This window comes from Bubalus kerabau, chromosome 1 (genome assembly GCF_029407905.1).
Source record: "Bubalus kerabau isolate K-KA32 ecotype Philippines breed swamp buffalo chromosome 1, PCC_UOA_SB_1v2, whole genome shotgun sequence".
Taxonomy (NCBI): Eukaryota; Metazoa; Chordata; class Mammalia; order Artiodactyla; family Bovidae; genus Bubalus; species Bubalus kerabau.
The window spans coordinates 146,484,145-146,511,997 of record NC_073624.1 but is presented as its reverse complement, the minus strand read 5'-3'; the positions used below and the strand labels follow the sequence as shown (position 1 = coordinate 146,511,997).

The following is a 27,853-nucleotide window of genomic DNA, read 5'->3' as shown; positions in this document are numbered from 1 at the left end:
ATACTAGCAGTACCACAGCATTGAGAATTTTCAAAACTTTCAAAATATAAAAATATACCTTGCCTAAATTTATTTGGTACCCATGACAAACGAGGCAGAAGTTCAAGTCAAAGAATAGAAAGGGGCTTTTTCACATAAACACTGCATTTAATTAATACAATCATCTTTAGTACAGGTAAAAATGAGGCTGACCAAAGAAAATTTCTTTTTTTTAGATGAAATATGTATTTACTGACATTTTATGAAAAATGTAAAATTACAACTTCAGTGAAAAACATCACAGTAGGCTCAGTCATCCAGTTCATAGTACTGGGAGGAATTATCTGCATTATTAATCAATTGGGAATCTGGGACTATTTGCAATTAATAAATGTATATCCAATAATTATCCATGGACAAATATATTATAGCTATGATGCTTCTCTGAACTGGTATCTATTTAAGATTTAATCAAAATCAAAGTACCTTGAAAAATCTACTTTCGATGTTCCTTTTTCTTTATTGCTTATAAAAGTATGATTTTTATAATCTGGCTTCTTTGCAATTATATCTCATGGTGACTTGCCTAGATTTTTCCTCTCAGCATATGAAAAGCCTCCAAACTATAAAAAATGCTGGTAAAAATAGCCATTTACTTTTTCTTTTTTTTTTTGCTGCAGCGATTCTGTTTTGAAAGAACAGGGGCATGGTTAAAGATATAAGGCTTGACAAGTCAAATTAAATGAAACAGGCTCAGTGTTGCAATTTGAGATTTTTGCTCCTATAATGGAATTGTTCATTTTAGAGAATGAAAAGCAGACTAAAGACATTTTTCTAAAATCTAAATGAACTGTAGTCAAAGTTACTTAAATACAGAAGCTATGATATTTGTGCTGCAGTCAATAAACTTTCACCATCGACATAAAAACATGCATGCAGCTTGCATATTGCCAGCAGGGTCTGTACAGATTCATACTGATGAATGGAATTCACAATACAGATGAACACGGGGACACTGTAACATCAGCACTGTAACATCAACAACAGAGAAGCAAAAGACGACTGCCATGGGGTCGGTCTTTTTTCTTGTAAGATTTATTTTATCTTATTAAGGTGTTGTCAAAACTATCCTTTTCAATGGGTGGTGGAAATTGAGTCTTAAAATGTGTTCTCTATGCCTTTGAATGAAATGTCAGTCATCAGGGGACTGGCATGTGTGCAGGGCATATAGTGAAGCACAGCAGGACAGTCCACAAATCCCAAACAGAAGAACAGACAGAGCTCATGATTCCACTCCCCACATTAGGGTCCTAAAAGAGCTGGAGAGAGAAATTCTGGTAAGCTCCTAATCACATGCGTTTAGCAAGCTGCATTCCCGTTTGCAAGCCTCATCTCTGAAAACTTAAGGTGAGGATGTGTGGAAAAATCTGCCTCCTCAAATTTGCCTCTTGCCTATTTTATTTATTTATTTATTCACTCATTTCGGATATGTGGAGGCTAAAAGAAACTGACAGTGAAACCTCTACTGTGATTTTTGCAGAGATGGATTTCAGAGACAAGGCTTCAAGTCTAAACTTTGTGGTTTTACTGTCTCCTCACATTTTGCAGTCATCTACTTGCAACAATTTAACCCTTCCACAGTTTTCTTTAGGCTTGCTTTATTGTAATTCAGACACCTCTGAAAACTGCTTCTGGTGCTTCTTTAACAGAGCACCGTCTTTCAATAGTTTCCTGCAATTTTCTTTTTAAGCTAGGCGTTGTTTTAAGACTGCTCCTAAATGTTCCTATAATCAAGTCATCTCCTAGAATCAGTTTCAGCTCCAAGTACCTGGGATCATTCAGGTTTTCCTTGATTTACCAATGAACTGCAAACCTTCTAAAACTGTAAATTTGGTCCTACTAGGAGAATAACAGCAGATGTGAGGGATCACTTATGAAAGAAGTTTTATCTTAAAACAAGTGTGACATTAATGGAATCAATAAAAGGTTGTATACAATAGGCATTATATTAAACCAGAATTCAAGCTTCACATTGATTGTGGTGTTTAAATTTCAATGGGTTAACTATGTATGAAAGGAAAATGACCCGTATTATGAATGTACTAAAACAGACGGGGAAGGAAGGACTTTGCCAGCAGAGGGAGAGGGAGAGGGATGGGAGAGGGGCACCACGTTCCCTTTATAGTCACCAGAGTTCAATAAAGCACCACTTATTTCCCAGCTTTTAAGAGCGCTTTTATCACAATGGTTCATACCTCACACTCCCTGGAGCCTGATTTGTTATAGGTGCAGGGTCCCGTCCCATTCAGCAGCATCTCGCTGGTCTCCGTGTTGGTGGGTTTATAATCTACGTAAAATTCCTGGGTGCTGGGAGTCATTTGCTTTAGGGACTGTCTTTTCTTTTTCCTGTGCCTTCTCATGAGGGAGCGCTGCTGCAGCTGCTTCATGCTGGCAGGATACCGCTTCCACGACACGTAGATAACAAGCAGGATGACAAGCACAGACAGGAAAAGGGCCACGCTCCCTGCGATGATTTTATGAAAAGAGATGTGCTCAGTGTCAGCATCAGTCTCTGGGCCAGGCTCCGTGGCTCCCACCGTGGGGGGCAGAGGGGGTTTGCTTTCATGCTTCGGCCTGGGGAGCTTGGGCTTAAACGTTGGCTTTGGGAGTGCCCTGGCCAGATCAAACCTCTCCGTGGTACTTTTGCCACAGATGCTGTAGTTCTTCACTGCATCAATCACATTTACTCCTTGCAGCTCTTTGGGACTGGCACAGATAATTGTATTCTCCCTCAGTCCTTTAAAACTTTTCAGCCAGTTTACCAGGGAACAAATATTTCTGCTGCATTCCCATATATTCCCGGCAAGACTGATGTCATTGAGGGATATCCAAGAATCCAAAATCTCTTGACCAATAAATGTGAGCTTGTTGGAATCCAGGTTGAGGCGCTGCAGGTTTGGAACACACTGGAAAACACTAGGTCCACTAAAAGCTTCGATCTCATTGCCTGACAAATCGAGCCTTTGTAACGAGCTCCAGGTCCAGGACATGGTCTGTCCTATGACACTGATTTTATTCCACTGCAAGTAAAGGTTCTGAAGGCTCACCAACCTTGGAAAAAGGGCCAGATTGAGCTTAGAAAATTGATTGTGCTCCAGGTGAAGTTCTTTGAGTCTGATCATACCAGCAAAGACATTCCTGGCTAAACTTCGGATTCGGTTGTATCCCAGGTCCAAAAGTTCCAGGTTGCGGCAGTCTTGGAATATTCGCACTGGGATGGTTCTCAGGGAGTTAGACCGTAAATGTAAACTCAGCAGCTTTCGCAAACCCCGAAACTGTTCAGATCCCAGAGAATGCAGCTGATTGTAGGACAGATCCAAGTTCCGTAAATTTGTCACAGGTCTGAAGGTATTGTTGAGAAAATAGGAGATTCTGTTGGAACTCAGAATCAACTCTTTGAGTCTGCGTATTCCATTAAAAGCATTCTCATCAATATTGCTGATATGGTTATGGTCAAGGTACAGCCAGGTGAGCTGGTTGAGCCCTTTGAATTGATTATACTTAAGTTTTTGAAGGCTGTTATAGCGAAGGGACAAACCTAAGCAACCAGCAGATATACTTGAGGGTATCTCCTGTAATTTCTGAGATTCACAATATACCATTTTGCCTTCACACCTACAGCCCTTAGGGCATCCTCGTTCAGCAGAAGAAAGCATTGTCAGTAAGACAGTGGGGGCTATAACCAGTGCTACAGCTGATCCGCTCAGTAGCCTAATTACATTGAAACCTGGAAATAAAAACAACTTAGAAAAGTTATCCCCCCAAAAAAGAATTAATTTATTTTTTAATCAAGCAAAAATAAGCATATATTTTCTTTTTTAGAAATTTAAATGTACAGAGCAATATTTAACAGCAAATATCATCTCCTTATCATTTAAAGAAAAATTGTCTTTAGGCTTTTTTTTTTAATAGTTAAGCAAGGAAACATGTTCACTAAGCAGTTGAATTTATAGTCTTAGAGCAGAGCAAGGTAATCTCTACAATAATTAAGGCAGAATTAATATACAGACTAGTGGATTTTTTTTTGTTTTTGTTTTTTTAAGAAGAAAAGAAGAAAAATGACAAAACATACCCATCCTTTGTATTGTTCAAAGGTCGTCCTTAGGTCTTTTGCTTTGGCTTAGGGGCCACTTGCATGACAGCCCCTGTCAGTTGCACTGTAGTCAGTCAGGGCTCGCTGACACCCAGGAAGAAAAATTGGACCCCTTGGGAGATGGACCGATTTTGGAACATTATTCTTTGCCAGCCACGCAGAACACTCCAAGAACAAATAAATCCCAACACCGCATTCGCAGCAAAACATCAAAATCTTCCTAGGTAATAGGATCTTCATGGATATTACGTTTTTGCATCTTTACAGTTTTTTTTTTTTTGGTGGGGGGGAGGTGGTGTAAAAAAAAAAAAAAAAAAAAAACTGGCTTCTACAATTTCTTCTTATCAGAAAGCAAGATGTATTCCTTCAGGCAACATGAGGCTACCTGAGCTGCCACATCTGTATTCCATAGCCCAGCATTTCTGGTGGCGAGCACCCAGTTCAGCCACAGAGCTGCGTTGGAGCCCAGAAGGCAGGAGAGCCCCGTATCGCGCACACGCTCAGCTCACTTCTGCAGACTGTCATTCTGAAAGCTGCTCAGACTGTTGCTTTGGTTTCAGTGAATGCAGTCTTATGTAAAGCTGCCCCCAGTGGTGAAGAACATTATGGGCATGTGCAGAAATGTCTCTCTTTTATCTTGCAAATGAGCAGGCTCTCTGCTGGAAAATGAATGATTCTTTTGGGTGGCTCAATAGGAACTGAATGGTCACCGTAATCAATAACTAGCAACATTTTCTGTAATTTCCAAGTCTTGTTTTACAATTTGGCAACGTCTTTATTGTCTGCATCCACTTAATCGCTAAACATGTGCTGCCCAGAGTTTTTCTGGAGCTTGACATGAAGTTCACAGACCGAATGTCAATTTTTCTTAACCTCAACGTAGGCTTGGAACTGAAATTTATAAAATGAATTATTGAGCTTTTCACAGAGAAGCATTAACTGCCTGCCCATTTGACCTCTTGGAGTCACAATGATTATATTATACAAGATGTCTCAGGATGCTAGCTCACATACATTTTGGAACAGAGAGGATAACTAATGACATATAAAGTAATGTGTCCAATAACCTTTCTGGTTTTCCCACAAAAGACATAATTGATTTAATTGTTTATGACTTGGTTTGTTGTTTTTGTTACTGTCATTTTATCTTTTTTTTTAGTTAGAAGAGAAATAAGCCATGTTTAGTGTGAGTACAAGAATCAAGAGAGCATTTGGTTCAGTTTGTTGATGCTGCTGGTATTTATTACACTAATATTTATTGAGCCATTTCTAAGATAGCGTTTCAATGGGCTATCTTATTCTATCTGTAAACAATATTATGCTGTAGATTCCATTATACCCTTCATTTTAAAGATGAGGAGACTGAGACTGGGAAAGGTACCTTGCTCAAGGTCATATGGTAAGTGGGAGGATTGAGATTCAGAACCATATCTCTCTTATTCTTGAACCTCTAACCACTAGATGATCCTGTTTGAACAGCATTGTTATCTTCACTTTAAAATGAGTCAAATGAAAATTAGCCCGATTAAGTCATTTTGGCAAAGAAGCTGTAATAAAATAAAATTCTTGATTTCTAGAACAGGTTTGCATAAACTTCTTTTATATGCGTCTTCTAATAAGTATTCTAAAAACTAAAGAGGAAAGGCTTAGTCTAGTGATTAAGAGGATGAATTTTTGCACCTAGGTTCAAATCCTGACTGTATTTTATCAGCTCTGTAACGTTGACTATGTTTATCATCTTCTCTATGCATTAGTTTTGTCTTCTACAAAATGGGTATCATAACAAAATTCCATTTAATAGAGAGTTTGAGAATTAAGTCATCTCCATATCTGTAGAGTATGAAGATGACATAATCTTAGACTAGTATGTGACACTTAATAAGCCTGTGTTAACTGTTATTTGAATAATATCAACTTTTCTATACTTGCTGATATTGCATGTTATTTAGTATTTAATAGTCACTGTGGTGACTGTCATTAATTCACAAAGAACTATTTCACTGAATATTTTTTATATTGTTTATAATTGGTTTCTGAGATGCTCTCAATCTTGCCTTCTTTGATGAGAAGTGTTCGTAAATCACCATCATCTCAACTTTCTCTTTACAATGAATATTTAAAGTAGACTGTAACTCATAATTAATGTTTGATTTTCTTCAGCAGAGCAGAATATGGTAACATCTGCCCCACAGAGAAAACCATTTTGTTTAAAAAAAAAAAATGGTAATTTATTTTAAGTTCTCCTTGCTAGTCTTTGTTAGGTGAATTGACTGGAAAATCATGGAAAGTTTTCATATTTTCAAAGGATGAGAGGCTCGGTAACAGTTATGATAAACAAAAGGGGCCCCCTAGGTACAGTCAGATTTCTCACATAAGATGCCATTAATAGGACAGTATGTGCAGGCTGAGTCACTCAGTGGTGTGTGACTCTCTGTGACTCTATGGACTGAGGCCGCCAGGATCCTCTGTCCACAGGATTCTCCAGGAGTGAGTTGCTATGCCTTCCTCCAGGGCATCTTCCTGACCAAGGGATTGAACGTGTGTCTCTTCTGTCTCCTGCATTGGCAAGCAGATTCTTTACCACTGGTGCCACTTGGGAAGTGTTTCCTCCCAAATTATTATGCTATGAATTTACATAAAGCCCCCAGAGAGCTTGTTAAAAAGGTAAATTTCCCAATTCCTCCCCCAAGATTTTGATTCAAGGAGACAGAAGAGGCTACATGTATCAGCAGACTCTGATGGACAGCTAGGTTTAAGAAACACACTGTAAAGGAATAAATAAAAATAATAAATTTTCTCCTAGTAGGAAGAGAGGACATATAAAACTATGATATTGTGATATAAGTTCTGTGAGGACAAAAATAAAGTTTTATCTGCTTTGGTTTTCCTAAAAACTGCTGTAGCGCTTGGCACATTTTAGATGCTCAATAAATATTTACTGAACAGACGCATTTTTATGAGGGTCAGAAGTACATTTGATGTAGGATAAACTGGTTATGTAATGCTAGTCTTGTATACATAGGATTGATCTCTGCAAAATTCCTCTGCCAGTGAGATTGGGTACAATTTTGGAGAAAGCGTTCTTTAAAAATGTGTGTGAAAAGGCAAGAAATTGGGAAGTGGAAATACTCAGATGGTCAGCATGTGATCTTCACTTTCTATGTAGACATCTCTTGTCTTTATAGTTAAACTGTACGTTTTTTGAGAATAGTAAATATAGGTTTGAATATTCCCTTTGGCATTTTATACCTTTTATCATCTAACATCCCAAATAGGGCTTGACAATTTGTATCTATTAAAAAAGACTAAAGAGAATACTATGTATAACTCCTTTATCATCCCTGTTGCTTGAAGGCTCAGATTTTTCTCTTCACCATCCCTGCTTCTCTTTGGGAAGTAATCATTGCCATGTCTGTTTTCCCAACAGCTGCAGAAGGCTGCTCTCGGGTGCATGGAGGCCCCAACAACTTTATGTTTTTATTCTTCTTTCATTCTATGACAGGGGCACAGATGAGCCCACTGAGAATGCAGTTTGCTTACTCTGCTTTTCCTGGGATAAATCTTGGATCAATATGGTGAATAACATTTGCTCTGTGTTACACACCATGCCATTAGCAGACATTTTTCTGGTATCTTGCTTTCTGATCTTGCTTTGCTCCATAGTTCTGACTTTACAGTCACCTTTTGGATCTCAAAGTTGATTTTTTCTCTTAATGCTGACTATTGATCTCTTCTTCAACAGTAATCAGTAGCCATTCTTGGACTGGGTCTAACTCCAGGTTCTCTGGGTGCCTCCTACTTTGCCACTAATCCTTAAGCCAGTATTACCACCAGGTCTATCCTGGTTCATGGTAATGAAATGCTTGGAGAGGGAAGACCATCCATGAGGCTGGTAGAGAAATCCAAAAATAAAGTAGTGCCATGCTAACCCAGACTAAAAACTTGAGGCTACAGAAATCACTCCAAAGACATAGTCTCTCAAAAGAAAAATAAAACCTTATATTCAAAAAGATTTTAGTAAGTTGCTGGTTACTTTTTAAAGTTTATTCTCCTTCTACTTGTTGACTACTGCAAGATGATCATTTCTTATTTGCCTTTCAAAATAAGCAAAATTATACTACATTATGTATTTAGCAAATTCATTTGCATTTTAAACCATGTACAGAGCAAACTATAAACTACCTGACAAATTAAATTTCCCCAATGAATCTAGGGCCTTAATGATTTAAATACTTATGGAATATAGTGTCATGTATCTAAAGACTTTTTTATTGCACTTATAGTACTTCAAAAAGCTTAACATATTTTGTTTAAATTAGGCAAATAAATCCAATCTCAGTTATATAATGCCAGATTTCAGTCTAATATGAAACTGAATTGCCAAATATAAACTTAGAAAATCAATTTAAAGTGGATATTGTGCTTGTGCTGCTGTGCTCAGTCATGTCTGACTCTTTGCAGCCCCATGGACTGTAGCCCACCAGGCTCCTCTATCCATGAAATTTTCCCAGGCAAGAATACTGCAGATGGTTGCCATTTCCTACCCCAGGAGATCTTTCTGACCCAGGGATCAGACCCATGTCTCTTGTGTCTTCTGCATTGGTAGGTTGGCTAGCGCCACCTAAGAAGCCCCAAGTGGATATACTGATGTCTTAACAATGGATTGGTCTCAGAGATTACATTTATTTAACAGTTTGGGTAACCACTATGTCCTAGACTCTGTTCCAGACACTTAGAGTACATTAGTATACAAAGCAGATATCTAAGCTTACATTCTGAAGGAGTAAGATGAACAATAAAAATAAAATAAATAATAAAAGTAGTATATTACTGAGCTTCCCTGGTAGCTCAGTAGTAAAGAATCTACCTGCCAATGCAGGAGATACATGTTCAATCCCTGGGTTGGGAAGATCCCCTGGAGAAGGAAATGGCAATGTACTCCAGTATTCTTGCCTGGAAAATCCCAAGGACAGGGGAGGCTGGTGGGTTATAGTTCATGGAGTCTCAAAGAATTGGACATGACTTAGTGACTAAACAACAACAGTTATAGAAAAAAGAAAAGTAAAAAAGACAGTGAAGGTTAGAAGTGGAAGGGGTGAGGTGGATTTCGGGTGAAATAGGATGGTTAGGCCCACTAAGAAAGTGGCTTGAGCAAGTCTTGAAGAAGATGAGGTTTTTAACCTTAAATATATATATGGGGAGTGGCCAGTACAAAGGCACTCAGGTGGGAGCAGCTAGTGTGTTCAATGAATAGCAGAGGCTAATCAGTCTAGAGTGTAGAGAGCATGGGAGAAAGTAACTAGAGATGAAGTCAGAGAGGAAATAGACTGTAAGGGACAAGAGTAAAAGCAGGGAAGCCAGCAGGGAGGATATTATACCAATCAGGAGACAGACGATGGTGACTTGGACCAGGATGGTATTGTTACAGAGGGTGAGTGTGGTGTCTGGCTGCTTGCAGCCCAAAAGCCTATAAAGAGGCCAGATTGGTGGAAAGGAAATTTGCTTTATTTCAGATGCTGGCAACTGGATGGGAGAGTGGTAGACGTCTGTCCAAAGGCCAACTCCCCCCACACATGCAGAGTGACAAGCAAGGGGTGAGACCTTTTACAGGTGGATGAGGGGGAGCTACATACAGAAACAGCACAGTTATCTCTAACAGTCATCTTCAGATTGGTCATCATTGGTCTGACCAGCATCATTTTGGTTGTTTTCAGTTCAGTAATCTTCAGTTCCAGGGTCCATTTGTTCCCATTTCTTTGCGGCCAGTTCTTGGAATTGTGGCAGCTCATGTCCTGGGTACAGTCTGGTCATCTTGTAGTTAACTTCTCCACCTGGTGTTCTGTATCTATCTATAACATAGCTCACAGGATATGGCTTAGAATATTATCTATAGCCTTTGAGAAAGAACTAAAGGTCCTCAACCATGCTTAATGACAACATTATTATTATTTAGTCTCCTTTGACTGTTTTTCTTTGTATTTGCATTTCTCACTTCTCTGATTAATTCTTTGACTAAAGTTTTCCACAGATAAAAGGCAGGCAGAGGGCATAGTAGGGGGGCAGGGACCATAGGATCCTGCTCTGATTCAGTATCAATGAAAGTGGTGAGGATTGGTTAGATTCTAGACTTGTGTTTAGGTAAAACCAATGGAGATTTCTAATGGATTAGAAATTAAGGTATGGAATAAATACAGAAATTAAAGATGACTTTTAGTTTTATGGGCTGAGCAGTTGGAGGGATGGTAAAGCCATCCACTGCTTCTATAGGTCAAGTTTGGGGAATAACATCAAGAGTTCAGCTCATTTGAATTATGTTCAAATTTGGCCCTCATTTTTTGTCAGACTTTAATTTTTGCAGCATGTTCTTGTTATTAGGCCTCAAAACACCATGATGTATTTTGCAATATTTTATAAAATGATTAGCAAAATTAGGCACTAAACAATAGCAACATGGATTTCTATTTAGATGTCCTAGACAGTGGCAACATCTTTGCAAATGGTCTTGGAGGGCATGGAACCAAAAGCTTTGATGAAAATTAAAAATTATATAAAGACCAGATATGATAACATTTGGACTTAAAGTTTTAGAAAATAAATTTGGTGAATCTGAAAGGTTTTTCTAAAAAAATTTAGAGAATGACATATGCTTTTTATTGCATATGCCAGTTGACATTTGGAATTTGAAATTGATTCTGGCCAGTCTTCTTAGGGTCTCAGTTAGCTTGTCTACAAAATAGTACTCATAAAACCTGTGCTATGAATCTCTAAAGTTTTTATTTAGGATCAAGTTACATATTTACATGTAAATACATTGTAGACTATAAAGTGCTATAAAATATTTCTGAAATCTGAGTACCCATGAGAAAATTAATTTTTCTTTGAGTTTCATCTAGGTTCTCTGTTCATCAGCATACAGTGGAACAAACATGTGTCTAGGGTCACTAAAATGACCAAGGGCTTTCCAGGTGGTCCTAGTGGTATAGAACTCACCTGCCAATGTGGGAGACATAAGAGACATGGGTTCAATCCCTGGATGGGGAAGATCCCCTGGAGGAGGGCCCATTCCAGTATTCTTGCCTGGAGAATCCCCATGGACAGAGGAGCCTGGGGGGCTACAGCCCATATAGTCACCAAGAATCGGACATGACTAAAGCAACTTAGCACACACGTAACATGACCTAGGGCTGAGTCAGAATTTACCAGTATTATAAAAAATCATCAGTATTCCCTTTCTACTATGATTTTTAATACCATATCCATTTAATATACAGCATACATCATTGACATTCTGTGTTCTAACTCATAAAGTGCTTTCACCAATAAGTGAATGTAATCTAGATGTTTCAAAGAGCTTCATATTTTTGTCTTGGTCACCGTATCATGTAATAAGATGGTTAAAATGCTAACATAGATCCTTCCAGCTATGAAAATTTTATTTTCTTCATTTCTATTTGGTAGAATACTCATATGCATTTGTACATTTATAACTATATTCTGCTCATCCATCGAGGTATTAACATGTCTCTGAAGTATCCTTGATTTCCATCTGCTTGCTTCAAGGGCTCCATTAAAAACCATGTCTGGTCATATATGGTGATGAGTGGATATCTCTGACTTAGATAAATGGATGAAGAAATTTCCAGGTCTGACCATTAAAATAGTTTCTCAGTGTTTTTTGGAAAGAGGCAAATCAAGTGAATAAGACCTACAAAAGTATATAACACATCTGCCTATCCTTCACTTAAAGATACATTTATGCTACAGCATCAATCCATACTCTCAGGTTTTATTGCATTACTTACTGTTAGTTTGAACAGAAGTAGTGCTAAAGATAAAACTGAGGATAGAGACAAATAACAGATTCTTAGAGTGCAACAATTACTGGTTAACTTCTGAAGATGAAAGGCTACATGTGTATATTAGTCCCTCAGTCATGTTCGGCTCTTTGTGACCTCATGGACTGCGGCCGCCAGAGTCCTCTGTCTATGGGATTCTCCAGGCAAGAACACTGGAGTGGGTAGCCATTCTCTTCTCCTGGGGATCTTTCCAACCCAGGAATCGAACCCCAGTCTCCTCCATTGCAGGCAGATTCTTTACCATCTGAGCCACCAGGGAAGACTTCTGAAGATAAAAAGACTACATGAATTTAAGGATACAATTGTTACTATTTTTTAGTGGATATTTCAAAACATACGCAATGTAGAGAGCACAGTTAATAATAAACTGTTAATAATAAACATTAACAGTTATCAATATTTTATTAATGTTACATCTATCCCCATCTCCCTTCATACATACCCACACGTTCACACTGTTCTTTTTTTCTTTCTGGAGTGTTTTAAAAAGCAAAGCTCAGAAATCATGTCATTTTACATATATATATATATATATATATATATATATATATATATGTATGTATATTTCAGTATGTAATTCTAACCAGTAAAGATTTTTAATTTAACAATCTAGTATTACTATACCTAACATATTTAACAGTAAGTTCTTAAAGTTGGTTTGTGGGTCAAGACCTAAGTAAAGCTCAAGTACTGCATTTTGTTTTCATGTTTCTTAAGCTGCTTTAATTTTTTAATGTTATAGATTTATTAGGAAGTACCAGGGCATTTGGACTGTAGCTTGTTCCATGTTTTATATTCAATTGATTGCTTTCCCTATGTCATTAAACTTGTAAGGAGTAAGTTTTAATGACATACATGTTAAGCAAGAGTCCACTCAACTAATTTAAGCAGGACATCCAGCCCCAAATTGATACTTGGGATATTTATTCACTCTTGTTAGCAAATTTAACACTTAGGAATATATGAGGCTTAGAACTTGAAGGAAAATATGTATTTCTATTTTGTGGGAATTCAGTAATTGGTAAAATCACAAATTTGATTAAAATTAATATTAAGGTATCATGAGTTTGAGTTGGTTTACCATTCATATTTACTAATATTTCTGTCCTCAACTTTTTACTGTACTTGCCTTTTTGTTGATAGTTATGAAAAAAAGATATTTGATATTGTTCCTTGTTAAATAAAGCTGCTAATTTTTGCATTAATATTGGGATAGTCTTCTAAAGGAGGCTCAAAAAGTTACTTTCAAGAGAGCAGTCACCAAATTCAATTATAGTCATTTTTATTGAGAGAAATCAGTTTTCTAGCTTTTCATTTGGAACAAATTCCATGAAGGAACATGTGGCACCAGAGCTACAGTGTAAAATTTATGTCATATATATATTCCCAAACTTCTTATAATTTCTCACAATAAAGCAAAGATGTTTTAGAGTAACTATAAAAGTCTCTGAACCAAATTTTCACCTTAATACTTGATGCTCTACTTTGCATGCATTTATGGCTGTGCTTTGAATATCAAGTCAATACTGTTTAAATGATACAATAATAAACGTTTTGCTGTGTTTGTGTTTACTTTAGGTATATTCTGATGTATACTTTTTTTTTTTTAAGAAAATGTTCTGTCTTAGTCCATGTGGGCTACTCTAACAGAAAATGATAGATTGGTGGCTTATAAACAACAGAAATCTATTTCTCACGGTTCTGGAGGCTTGGAACTCTATGATCAAGAGGTGTTCAGATTCCATGTCTGGTGAGGGCCTGCCTCCTGGTCCACAGATTGCCATCTTCTCTCTGAAACTTCACATAGCTTAAGTGGCAAGGGCTCTTATGGACCTCTTTTAAAGGGGCACTAATCCCATTCACAGGTGGCTCAGTGGTAAAGAATTCGCCTGCCAATGCAGGAGCCTCAGGAGTTGTAGTTTTGATCCCTGGGTCAGAAAGATACCTTGGAAAAGGAAATGGCAGCTTACTCCAGTATTTTTGCCCAGGAAATCCCATGGACAGAGAAGCCTGGAGGGCTGCAGTCCTTGGGTCACAAGAGTCAAACAGGACTGAGCACACAAGCAGGAATCTCATTCACTTAATCACGTCCCAAAGGCTCCACCTCCAAACACCATCACTTTGGGGATTAGGTTTCAACTTGTGATGTGGTGGAGGTGGAATACAAACATACATTTTTGTACAATAGTAGATTTTCTATTGTACTTTTAAAGGATTATGTATAATATTTTCAACAGTTACACTAGTATATTTTAAAATTTGCCTTCCTGACAAATATACCAACATTAAGAATTAAATCCCCAAGCCACCAGGTAGAGAAAGATAATAGAAATCTGGATTTGGATAAAAAAAGCATATATTTCATTGGTTCTATTTTTGTTTCTGAAACAATGTCTAATTAAAAAAAAAATTTGCTGGAGACCTAAGAGAGTTTAAACATCTGATAGAAAAGAAATTCTGCAAAAAAAAAAAAAAAAAAGAAATTCTGTGTAAGTTGACAGTGTAGTAGCAGAGAATAGGAGCTGTGGGTCTTTATATTACACTAATATATTACAGTCTATTTGGGGACTCTCTTGAACTAGGCTAGAGAACCCTTCTCTGTACTGTAAATGCTTCATCCTGATTGAAATGTACTTCTCTTAAGAGTGTGGGGAATGCTTAGGAATCTCCTGTGGCTTGCAGCAGAGCCCCCATGTGGCAAACTTGTGATTTAGGCAGAGGCTGACTGAGTCCCTGGAAGCAAATGCCATGCTTCTCTCATAAAAATAACATTTCTTTATCTGGTGCTGAGGATGCAAGAGTAAGACCAAGCAATCATTTACCATCAGAGGACTTGCATTTTAGTTGATGAGATAGTGCAATATAAACATTATAGACATACATTGCAATGTCAGCTGGGCTTCCCAGGTGGCAGTAGTGGTAACGAACCCGCCTGTCAATGCAGGAGACATAAGAGACTTGGGTTCGATCCCTGGATGGGGAAGATCCCCTAGAGTAGGTAATGACAACCTGCTCCAGTGTTCTTGCCTGGAGAAACCCATGGACAGGGGAGCCTCGCAGGCTACTGTCCATAAGGTCGTTGAGTCAGATATGACTGAAGTGACTTAGCATGTACACACACACACACACACACACACAGAAGGCAACTCAGGTGACTCTATGTCCTCTCAGATGTAATCTCCCTTTGAGATTTTCATTGATAACCATCAACACCCTTACAGTGTTGCCGCTCCTCCTTGGACACTTTAGCCCGAGTAGACATAGTCTCTTTTTGGAACAGGTTGCACAGGTGAAAGGTTAGATAAGTTTTAAGAATTTTTTTTTTTTTAATTAAGAAATTTAGGAGGTAACACAATGGGAACAGCCATAGCAACATGACTCATACAGGGAGACTTACACAGAGTGGCTTTCTGAGACCCAGTTTTCTGATTGGGGGTTGGTGTCAGGAATATTTGCTCCAACAGATATGACCCCACCCAGTCAAAGCCCGCTCAGGCCTCATCAGTCATATTTCATTTTTACACAATAAGTCCACTGTTCAAACAGGAGTTTCACACACACAAGAAAAAGAGAAGCCTTTCCCTCAAGTACCTCCTTGCCTCTCCCTCAGTGATTTTCTTTCATCTCCAATACTTGGTCCTCAGGTACCTATGGTGACCCAATTCTTTCATATATTTTTTCCACTTATTGATGAATGAATTATATGGTAGTAGCTAATAAGGCTTATAGTATTAGCCTTCTCAGTATTTGCTGTGCTGTGCTTAGTCACTCAGTCGTGTCCGATTCTTTGTGACTTCCTGGACTGCAGCCCACCAGGCTCCTCTGTCCATGGGGATTATCCAGGCATGAACTGGAATGGGTTTCCATGCCCTCCATCAGGGAATCTTCCCAACCCAGGAATCAAACTCAGATCCCCCACATTTGCAGGCAGATTATTTACCATCTCACCCACCAGGGAAGCCCAAGAGTACTGAAATGGGTAGCCTGTCCTTTTCCAGGGGATCTTCCTGAAGGAGAAGTCAAACTGGGGTCTCTTGCATTGTGGGTGGATTCTTTACCAGCTGAGCTACCAGGGAAGTCCAGCCTTCCCAGTATACTTGGAATTTAATAGATAGCTCTGAGAAATGGAACATATTAAAGTATCAGAGAACTGAATTTTATGTACATAGTTTGAAAAGCAAATATAAGAAGAGATTTGTATTAGAAGTACCCATACTTGCTTTTCTTTCTCAGCTTCTTCACCAATTCCTTTTTTAGATTCAGTCACTTTATTTTAGCTATCATTTCCTTCTCATAGTATTTCTGAATTTTGTTGAGATTTCCATTTCTTGCTACTGTAACTGAAGATGCAGTATCATCTTCTCTCTTACTTTCTTACTTCCTGTGTTAACCTAGTGTTCAATAAATGGACACTGTTTAACTTAGGATGACTAGGTAAGCAATGCCACTGTTGGATTAAGTGGTATACTCAGTTGTGCTTCCATTCTCTTTCAACTTCTTATTTTTCTTAAAGTGAAGAATTGTCTCTATTCTCTCTCCCCCAAGACCCCCTAATCTGCTTAGTTTTATCTGTTCCTAGAATTAGTTGTTTTTCCCAGTAGTTGAAAAGATTTGTCGAGTGCTTAGTTTTTCCAAATAGTCATTTCAGACAATCCCTCTCCTCTGCAGCACTCCATTTTTCTCTTCCCCAGTATCTAGTCATAGCTGTTAACCCACCCCCCCTTCACCATTCTCTGACTGTGATATCCCCGTTCTTGGATCCTATGTATTCCTTGTCTCATTTTGTTGAAACATATCCACTAGTAGATTCCTAAGAGGGAGCATGTGAAAAAAAAATCAAGTCTGAAATTTTTAAAAATTTATCTTGACTGATTAATAGGTTGGCTGCATACATAATTCATGTACATAATATTTATAATTGGAAACCACTTTCTCAGAATCTTTAAACCTGTCTTCTCACACCCACTCCTGCTGCTGAGAATCAGATGTTATTCAGATTCCCACTCCTTTGTGTATAGTCTATTGTTTACTCTGGAAGCTTTTATGGAACATTATTTTCCTTGCTATTTGAAAATTAAATAAGAATATATCTTTGGTCCTTTTTGCATCCATCGTACTGGTATTCAGTGGGTCTATAAATCTGGAGACTTGTGTCCTTCAGGTCTGTAAAATTATGTCTTCTTTTTAAACTACCTCTGTACCCATTTTCTCTGTTCTCTCTGTTTCTCTCTTTCTGGAACTTTTATTGTGCAGATTTTGAACTTCTTGGATTGATACTTTGGTTTTTCTTTCCTATTTCCCATCTCTTTATCTCTTTGTCTTTGTTTCATGTGATTTCTTCAGCTTTATGTTACAATATTTAACATATGAGTTTATTAAAAATTTAGATTCGGTGTCAGTAAACGATGGCAGAATTAAATCCAGCAGTGATGCCACTGGGTCAGGGGTGTAAATAAAGTTCAGTTTCTGTAAATAAACACATTCATGTTCATTCATTTATAGATTGTCTATGGATGCTTTCACCCTGCAATGACAGAGTTTAGAGACTGTTAAGTCCTGAAAGCTTACAGTATTTACTATGAGTCCCTTTATAGAAAAAGTTTGCTGGTCCTCCTCCCTCTTCTCCCAATTTAGGTGATCATATTTGTTATCTCCAGGAGCTCTGTTTTGGTTCTCTTTTTTTCTCTTCTGAATATCATAATGTTTTATTCTATTTAACATGTTTTATTTTACATAATGTTTTATTCTACATCTCTTCTCATCCTGAGGATATCACATGGAGTGTGTTAGTAGTATGCAGCTTGCTGCAATGCCACTGTCCTCTGAGGTAACTTAATCAGTTCATTTCAGTCTATTTCATGATGGAAGCTTTTCTCATATGTTGAGCTTCTTGTGTGTTCATTCAGACTAATGAGTGAGGAAGGCACTAAAAACTGAGGGAAGGTTCCCTGTGTGCAGGCAAGCTTTTGGCTCCGGACTTTGTGGTAGTAGGATTTAATAGTTGAGCTTCCCTGGTGGCTCGGATGGTAAAGCGTTTGCCCGCAATGAGGGAGACCTGGGTTCGATCCCTGGGTCGGGAAGATCCCGTGGCGAAGGAAATGGCAACCCACTCCAGTACTCTTGCCTGGAAAATTCCATGGACTGAGGAACCTGATAGGCTATACAGTCCATGGGGTTGCAAAGAGTCGGACACGACTGAGCGACTTCACTTTCACTTTTGCCTTTTTCACTGCTGCTGCTGCTGCTGCTAAGTCCTTTCAGTCGTGTCCGACTCTGTGCGACCCCATAGATGGCAGCCCACCAGGCTCCCCCATCCCTGGGATTCTCCAGGCAAGAACACTGGAGTGGGTTTCCATTTCCTTCTCCAATGCATGAAAGTGAAAAGTGAAAGTGAAGTCGCTCAGTCGTGTCCAACTCTGAAGGTCCAAATGAATGATTATATAGATTTGTTTCATTCACAGAAGACCCCCAACCTCCTTCACTATAGCTGCAGGCTCCCAGGGTTCTAGGACAAAGCAGAAAATTTTATATTTTTATTTATTACAACTACTTGAAAATTTACACATTTTAAATATCTATAAATGTTTTTAATTTGCCTGAGCCCAACAATTTCTAGGGCTTCCCCTAATGGTTCAGTCCGTATAGATTCCGCCTGTAATGCAGGAGACACAGAAGGCTTGGGTTCAATCTCTGGGTCGGGAAGATGCCCTGGAGGAGGAAACTGGCAACCCACTCCAGTATTCTTGCCCGAGAGACTCCATGGACAGAGGAGCCTGACAGGCTACAGTCCAAAGTGTCGCAAAGAGTCAGACATGACTGAGCAATTAAGCATGCACACAATGTTTCATTAAAATAATGAGTTTATAATTTTATAATTAAATATAGATAATATTAATAGCATTTTATGTATGTTTTCTCAAGAAGCCAACTATAGTCTGAACTGAAATATAGATTTGTTTTCCCACTTTTTTTGATAAAAATTTTGATTTCAGTTATTATTATCCCTTACACTTTAGAATGACTTTTCAAATTGAAAACTATATCAGTTCAGTTCAGTCACTTAATCATATCCGACTCTCTGTGACCCCATGGACTGCAGCATACTAGGCCTCCCTGTCCATCACCAACTCCCAGAGTTTACACAAACTCATCTCCTTTGAGTAGGTGATGCCATCCAACCATCTCATCCTCTGTCATCCCCTTTTCCTTCTCCCTTCAATCTTTCCTAGCATCAGGGGCTTTTCAAATGAGTCAGCTGTTAGCATCAGGTGGCCAAAGTATTGGAGTTTCAGCTTCAGCATCAGTCCTTCCAATGAATATTCAGGACTGATCTCCTTTAGGATGGACTGGTTGGATCTCCTTGCAGTCCAAGGGACTCTCAAGAGTCTTCTCCAACACCACAATTCAAAAGTATCAATTCTTCAGCCCTCAGCCTTTTTTACAGTCCAACTCTCACATCCATACATGACCACTGGAAAAACCATAGCCTTCACTAGATGGACCTTCGTTGGCAGAGTAATGTCTCTGCTTTTTAATATGCTGTCTTGGTTGGTCATAACTTTTCTTCCAAGGAGTAAGTGTCTTTTTATTTCATGGCTGCAATCACCATCTGCAGTGATTTTGGATCCCCCCAAAATAAATTCTACCACTGTTTCCACTGTTTCTCCGTCTATTTGCCATGAAGTGATGGGACCGGATGCCATTATCTTTGTTTTCTGAATGTCGAGTAAAGCCAACATTTTCACTCTCCTCTTTTGCTTTCATCAAGAGGCTTTTTAGTTCCTCTTCACTTTCTGCCATAAGGGTGGTATCATCTGCATATCTGAGGTTGTTGATATTTCTCCCAGCAATCTTGATTCCAGCTTGTGCTTCCTCCAGCCCAGCATTTCTCATGATGTACTCTGCATATAAGTTAAATAAGCAGGGTGACAATATACAGCCTTGACGTACTCCTTTTCCTATTTGGAACCTGTCTGTTGTTCCATGTCCAGTTCTAAGTGTTGCTTCCTGACCTGCATACAGATTTATCAAGAGGCAGGCTTTTCAAATTTATTTTTGTGACTTTAGCAGAAAAAAAATTAGAAGAACTTAAACAATATGTAGGTATATGGTTTTTGGGGTGTATATATATATATATATTTAAAAAAATTAAATTTATTTATTTTAATTAGAGGCTAATTACTTTACAATATTGTATTGGTTTTGCCATACATCAACATGAATCTACCATGGGTGTACACGTGTTCCCAATCCTGAACACCCTTCTCACCTCCCTCCCCATACCATCCCTCTGGGTCATCTCAGTGCACCAGCCCCACGCATCCTGTATCCTGCATCGAACCTGGACTGGCGATTCGTTTCTTATATGGTATTTTTTTATTACTAAGAATTAGAGCTTTAAAAGTAAATATAATATTTCAACTGTGAAAGTCCCTCGGTCATGTCTGACTCTTTGTGACCCCATGGACTATATAGTCCATGGAATTCTCCAGACCAGATTACTGGAGTGGGAAGGCTTTCCCTTCTCCAGGGGATCTTCCCAACCCAGGGATGGAACCCAAGTATCCTGCATTGCAGGCAGATTACTTACCAGCTGAGCCACAAGGGAATCTTAACATTAGCAGGTTGGTATAATCCCCAGACAGGGTTTCTGCCATAAACCATATGAGGTCACCTTGGAGCTTCAGATTAGGACCCAGCTCTTGTTTCACACTTGTACATCTCTTTCAATCAATCACACACACAAGCACACCATAGAGTTAATGAAGTACAGCAGAAAACGTGCTTGCCAGGAGAACAAAGAACTATAGGTCCAAGCGTCCTTACCTTGTCCTGAAGAATCCTGGATGAGCCCCCAAGATGAAAGGTTGCCACTATGAGCCATGAAAGATGCTGGGATTCTTGGCCTCCAGAGGAGAGGAATTTGATCTGGGGTCAGTGACGAGGCTTGACCACTCAGTGCTTTTGTGTAATAAAGTTTTATTAAAGTATAAAAGAGATAGAGAAAGCTTCTGACATAGACATCAGAAGTGGGCAGAGAGAATGATCAACTAGGCAACCATTTATTTATGATCCAAGTTTGCAGTTTGTGTCTCTGGGTAACAAAATGTGGGCTTCTATTCAAAAGCTAGTAATAGGTATCACAGGCATACAAATTACTGATTTAATTTATTGGCTGAGTTTGATACCAGACTTCCTCTTAAAGGCAGTGGTCTACATTGATTCTATCTTTTTTTCTTTACAGTATTTAGTTAAAATCATGAAAAGATTTTTGACTTGGTGTACATTTGCTTCAAACTTGCTGTGTTCCTATAGTGATAATCTAGGTTTCTGACTAGAGAAACCAAAACAATTAAACATGTCACCTCATGTATTGGTCATTAGTCCTAATTCTTAATCTATGAAGATTTTCTATGGATACTTTTAAAAGGCTTGAGAGGTTTTACATAATTTAAGTGGCTTATATGCTTTGCAATTTACACTTGGAAAGTATTGCATTAATACCAAGTAATAATGATATAAAGGCTTAGAGAATCAAAGAATTGGAACAGATTTTGAGATTATTTTATTCAATACACATTTTACATATCAGAAAACTGAAACCCAGAGAGATTAGCTTTATTGACATATGATATGGGTACCAAAACTTTGTGTGGAACTCAGATCCTTTGACTCTAGTGTATTTTTATACCATTCTGTCTTCTTTAAATCCAAACCAAAGTTTTTTTGTTTTTTTTTTTACCTTGTGAAGAACAATAGCACTAATAGATAACATTTTATCTATTTTCATATAGATTTATCCAAATAACTAAGACTTAGAATTTGTTTCGTTAGAAGTGAAACATAGGTCTTAAACTATTCTTTGTTTCTTTTCCATTTTAAAAGCAATATATATTTATTATAAAACATGAGGATCATGTTTCATTGTCCAAAGTTTGGCAATTATGAAAATTTTTTATTAACTTGAATTTAATGCATCACATTGGACAGGGAGGCCTGGCATGCTTCAGTTCATGGGGTTGCAAAGAGTCGGACACGCCTGAGCCACTGAACTGAACTGATTCTTTGAAGTGGATGAAACAATTATTTCAAATTCCTTCTACTGTTGGGAATTTAGTTTGTAGAACAATCTTTATTGATGAATCACTCAGTTCAGCTTCCCTTAAGTCACTGAAATGTGTAAATTATTGGCTCCACAAAGGAAAGAAATCACTGATATTATAATACACAGTCTCTCTTCTATATGGCTGACATTATCTTTTAAATAGCAAGTTATCCCATGCCAAAGGACAAGATAAATAGAAAAGAATTATTACTTTCTTCCCCTAAGATTTGGTGAGTTTTCAGTGGAATGACCGAGGTTAAGTCCAGAATGGTCTTACTGCTTTCCTAAAACACTACCACCAATCTGGTTGTGCTGTTGTTTTGCTTAAATCCCTTGAGAAGCTCACTGTCACCTCTGGTTGACCATCACATACCTCATGACACACAAGGTTCTTCTGATTTGATTCTTTTTGCTGTTAGATAAAGTCAAACAATCAGCCATCAAGAAAAACAGGGACCTTACTGGAGAAGGAATTGTAGGTTCATTTTAGTGCCCTGCACTTTGCCGTTCTCCATTTGTCTTACTGTCCTGTATTCACCTCTGTTCTGCCTCAAATCTCCAGTTTATTCATGGTTTTTGCTTCCTGTGGAGTTTGCTTCCATAACATCTTCAGTGCCTACACACTACCTCATGACTCAGCTTTACTTCATATCAGCTCATTCTTTCAAGACTTTTCAGTTTAAAATTCTAGAGAAAGCAAGTCTGAAATGCCATCTCATAGGCTGCTATCTGACTTACGAGTTGGTTCTTGATTAGGCGATCACCCTGAGTCTAATCAGATATGATGGAGGGTTGAGAGTCATGGTGAGGTCGGCACAGTCATGGTTATAAAACTGGGCAGGTGCTTCAGATGGGGCCTATTGCAGTTATGAACTACGGTGAATGAAACCTGATTTAAAGATCCTTTGCTATCTGGTCCAAAGCTACCCTTTTGCCATTATTTTAACTCACTGTGTGATATGCTATGCAGCCCACAATCCAGTCACAGCAAAATATTTATCATTCTCTGAACAAACCATGTTTACTTCATTGTTTACACTGTTCTTATACAAATATCCTCCCTGCCCCCATTGTCCATCAGGTGAAATTGTTAGATCAAATGTTGTATTCTCCATACAGTCTCTTCTAGGGATTTTGGTTGACTTCCTCATAAGCATTTTTGGGTTATATTACGTATACATATGAAATACAAATACATTGTACTGTATTTGTTTATATGTAAAATTTCCCAACAAAATAGCCTTTAAGTCAGGGATGATGGAATATCATTCATCTTCAAATATCTACTATTGACACATAATGCATATTCAATATGAGGTAGAAGAAAAGAAAAAAATCAAAGTGATACAATGGGAGATACTCCTATCATAGTCAAGAGTCCCTGGAAGGAGTACTGTAGCTGACTCACAGGTTGCCCAAGATACACTCAAGTATAAGGGCAGTGTATGTACCAAGTATGAGAAACGCTCAACTTTGGAGGCAATGAGCCAGAATACTGGTTTATTTTTCACCATTTGCAATCTCTATTCAACTAAAAAGTGTTGCAGATGGATTTTTATTGCTCCTTCATTCTCCTCCAACCTGAGAAATTTTACTCTGAGGGCACTTTCATTTGTGTCTGAAGGCAGTGTCCTTGTATTCACAGAAAAACAACTCCTTATTTGGGGTTGTTTGTCAACATGTGCAGGGACAGTCTGGGGACAAACTCCTTATCTGGGTCTGTTTACTCCTCTGCTCCTTACCCGTAGTACGACCCCAGGGGGCATTTTTTGCCTTAAGTGGGCTTTCATTAGGGAGTTTACTGGAATATCTGTAACTTCCAAAAAGTGTGCCCATGGTGTCAAGAAATCTAGCTTTAGAAGCCAGCTTGAAGAAATCTGACCTAAAGGACTGGTTGTGATCTGGTCCTTATTTGTCTATTTTGTGTCAGTTCCCAAGTCTAGGTGTTGGAGGGAGAATTCAGAGGAAAGAAAAGACATCTTTCTATACTCACATTGTTTACAATCCAGAATGGCATAAAGATGAGACACTTGTTACAGTGTGGGTAGTGAGTGCTATCATGAAAAAAGACCAGGGTGCTATGTGATTTCATAGGATTGACAGCTATCCAGACCCAAATTGCAGAAGCAAGAATTTAATTCTGTTCTAGCAAAGAAAAATTATGGTGATAAAAGTGCATGATTTTACAATAAATAACTATTAATATATCTAGCCAGAGCAGTATTCAGAATACTTCCTTATTTGTTTTATAAATTCTCAGTTATATTCAGTAGAGATGGTTTGAAATTTAACCATGCAATTTAACCTAGCTAGTATTCAGCATGACCAGTACGTCTTAGTGAACACCTGTAACATATTGGTCAGTGAAAAACCAGGTGAGTATTATTAGTCAGTATCTTTAAAATTCTACTTTAAGGCATCTTTGATAGCCTGCACCACCCTTTCATCCTAAACATTCTTTAAAAACAGATGAGGTGCCATGGTGACAGCTTGGATAAGATCCTTGTCCACAAATACTATAACTTGACTGAGACAAATGTGGACCTGTTGTCAGAAGTAATTGTGCCTGGCAGCTTGGATGCTGCAAAAAAACTGGCGTAGAGTCACATTGTCACCACAGAGGCTTGAGGTTGAAGCAAAAGCACTTAAAGTCATCGTGAGAAGCAGTATACTGAAGGGAAAAGTTTTTATCTTATAATGCAAAATCAATATGGAATTCTGATCCAATTTTTTTTTAGTCTTTTCCCATGGGAAAATTAGGTGTCTTAGACAGTTTATGCCAAACAGCCTGCCATGCGGTATGCACTAACTTCCTTTAGACTTTTCAATATCAGAATCAATTTGAGGCCATCAGATAGAACTTCTAGCCAAGGCTTTCAAGCAGACAATTCCCACATGTGCTGTGTGTAGTGAAGCCAATATAGTGCCTTCTGGAATAAAAACATAGCTGTTCTCCAAAATAGATCCTTATGCTAAAATACACACACACAGGCCTTGTGTTTACGTTTTCAGATTAGTTTCAAGATTTTTAATGAATTCCTGAGTTTTCTACACGTCTACTTTGTAACAAGAGATAATCTGAGTTCATATTAATTTAATTTCATTTTATTTCATAAGCCTGAAAATAAGAATCAAGAAAGCCTTTTCTTAACTGATCTGATGTTAGTGGCACACATATTTTAATATGTGTTAGGGATAGATATTCTCAACTATTAGATATTGATTGTGTTCTCTGAATTACAATTGGTGGTATGATCAGTTGAGAACTTCAATCATAGTACAAATTCATCAGATATATTAGTCTCAGAGTTCTCTATATAAGTTACATATGAAAGCTCCAACTTTGGCAGGAACATAATACAAGTTTCTGTTTGCTTTATATGATAGAAAACCTCTCAAAATATGGATTTCAGGAAATAACTGCAACTTTCAGTTCAGTTCACAGCACATATAATGTACAAATTCTTTATATGTTCATTATGGATTATCCACCTGAGGTGTCTAAGAAATAGATTAGATTAGATTGAAAATTGGATATCAATTTGAAAAATTAGTAGGACCAGAAAAAGAACATAGTAACCAGAAAAAATGAAAAATAGATATACAAAAACAGGTGTTTCTTTTTGTCTTCAAACAGATTATTGTTAGTAAAACAGAAAAAAAACAACTAATAAAACAAAAATTCTTGCACACTACATATCATCTCTGACTTACCTTAGGCAACGTGCACAACCTGCCGAGTCAACAGAAACAAAAGTGGGATGAGAAGAACAACAAAAATGCTACTGAGGAACAGAAAGGAAAGGGATAATAGGTTTCCAGATTGGAAGGCTCGACAGCCTGAATTTATCTGTGTATAAATTCAAGGCTACATGATCAAAACCACAGCAGAATTTTTGTGTTCAATTCTGTGCTTTTAAAATATTTTTTGTTTTTAAGCATTCCAATTTGTAAATTTCCAAATGGACAAAAGTAGAGAGAATAAGGTAATGAACTTTACTGTACTTATCACCCATGTTCAGTGGTCAACAATTATTAATAGCACATGACTAAGCTTTATCGGAGAGGGCAATGGCACCCCACTCCAGTACTCTTGCCTGGAAAATCCCATGGACAGAGGAGCCTGGTAGGCTGCAGTCCATGGGGTCGTGAAGAGTCGGACATGACTGAGCGACTTCACTTTCACTTTTCACTTTCAAGCATTGGAGAGGGAAATGGCAACCCAATCCAGTGTTCTTGCCTGGAGAATCCCAGGGACGGGGGAGCCTGGTGGGCTGCTGTCTATGGGGTCACACAGAGTTGGACACGACTGAAGCAACTTAGCAGCAGCAGCAGCAGCAGCAAGCTTTATTTATTGTTATCCCCCTACCTTAGCACTCCATCCTAATGGGCTATTTTGAAGCAAATCCCAGACATCACCCAATTCACCTGTATATAACTCTGAAAGATAAGGACTCTAAAAAAATTATTGCTATGACGCTATTATACTGTCTCATTTTAAAAAGTTAGTAAAAAATTGGTAACTTCCAATCAAATACCAGGCTTCCCTGGTGGCTCAGTGATAAACAATCTGCCTGCCAATGCAGGAGATGCAAGTTCAATCCCTAGGTCAGGAAGATCCATGCAGTTGTAAAGAGTTGAACATGACTTAGTGATTAAACAACAACAGCAATCAAATACTAGTCAGTATCAAATTTAATATGTATTTATATACACATACTCATGTATACATACATATATGGTTGGATTTTTAGAATCAGAATCCAGACTAGACCTTCACTTTGTATTTTCATAATATAAATCTAAAATTCCTTTAAATATAAACTTTCACCTCCATTTTCCCTTTATTTGTTAAAGAAACTAGGTTATTTTCCTACAGAATTTGTCACATTCATGTATTTTTCTGAATGTTCCTCCATGATTCTCTTTAGAATTTCCTCTGATCCCTATTTCCTAGATATAGAAATTTGATCAGATCCAGTTTTGATGTTTTGGCAATAACACTTCATTCAGAATGTTGGATCCCTCCTATTGTGCCACATTAGGAAATCACAATGCCTCTCTTTATTTTGGCGTTAAGATTGATCCATAGGTTTATATGTGGTTGGATTAGTTCATCCATTAAAAAGTGCCCTGTCAGTTGTTCACTGAATGGTTTAGTTTTCAGTGATAATTATTATATAGGTCTATTTTTTCAACAACTATTGCAATATAGTAAGAGTCTATCATTCCTTTTTCATTTAATAACTGGAATTCTGAGTTGACTCATTGGAAAAGACTCTGATGCTGGGAGGGATTGGGGGCAGGAGGAGCAGGGGACGACAGAGGATGAGATCGCTGGATGGCATCACTGACTCGATGGAAGTGAGTCTCAGTGAACTCCGGGAGTTGGTGATGGACAGGGAGGCCTGGCGTGCTGCGATTCATGGGGTCGCAAAGAGTCGGACACGACTGAACGACTGATCTGATCTGATCTAGAAAATAACCTTACTTCATCAAGTGTTTATGTTGAGGCACAATTTGTATAGGAAAGCAGAAAAATACTTGATTCTTTCGCTTTAATTATAAGTTCTCAGAATAATAGTTTGAGTCTCTAAAATTCTCTGGAGATGATGCTTAAACTGTTTTTATTTGTCATTGTAACCTTATGGATCTTATCATAATTGACAGTTTTTAATTCATTGCTGTTATTGTTTTTTTTTGTTTAATTTATCTCCTTTTTGCTAATAAGAACCTCTTCAATTTTGTTTTTTTTTTTAA

The 27,853-nt window shown here is 38.0% G+C and overlaps 2 protein-coding genes across 11 annotated transcripts in view; one reads left to right on the top strand and one right to left on the bottom strand.

Annotated features, from left to right (window-relative positions):
- The window catches only part of CTNNA3 (catenin alpha 3), a 1,911,430-nt gene that overhangs the window by 821,609 nt on the left and 1,061,968 nt on the right, over positions 1 to 27,853 (top strand). The gene's annotated exons all lie outside the window — the stretch shown is intronic.
- On the bottom strand, positions 1,163 to 4,115 carry LRRTM3 (leucine rich repeat transmembrane neuronal 3). Its single transcript, XM_055565975.1, has 3 exons — positions 4,112 to 4,115; positions 2,235 to 3,766; positions 1,163 to 1,298 (listed from the first exon to the last, which is right to left on the bottom strand). The coding sequence occupies exons 1-3, from the start codon at positions 4,113 to 4,115 to the stop codon at positions 1,290 to 1,292; spliced, it is 1,545 nt and encodes a 514-aa protein (XP_055421950.1). The 3' UTR covers positions 1,163 to 1,289.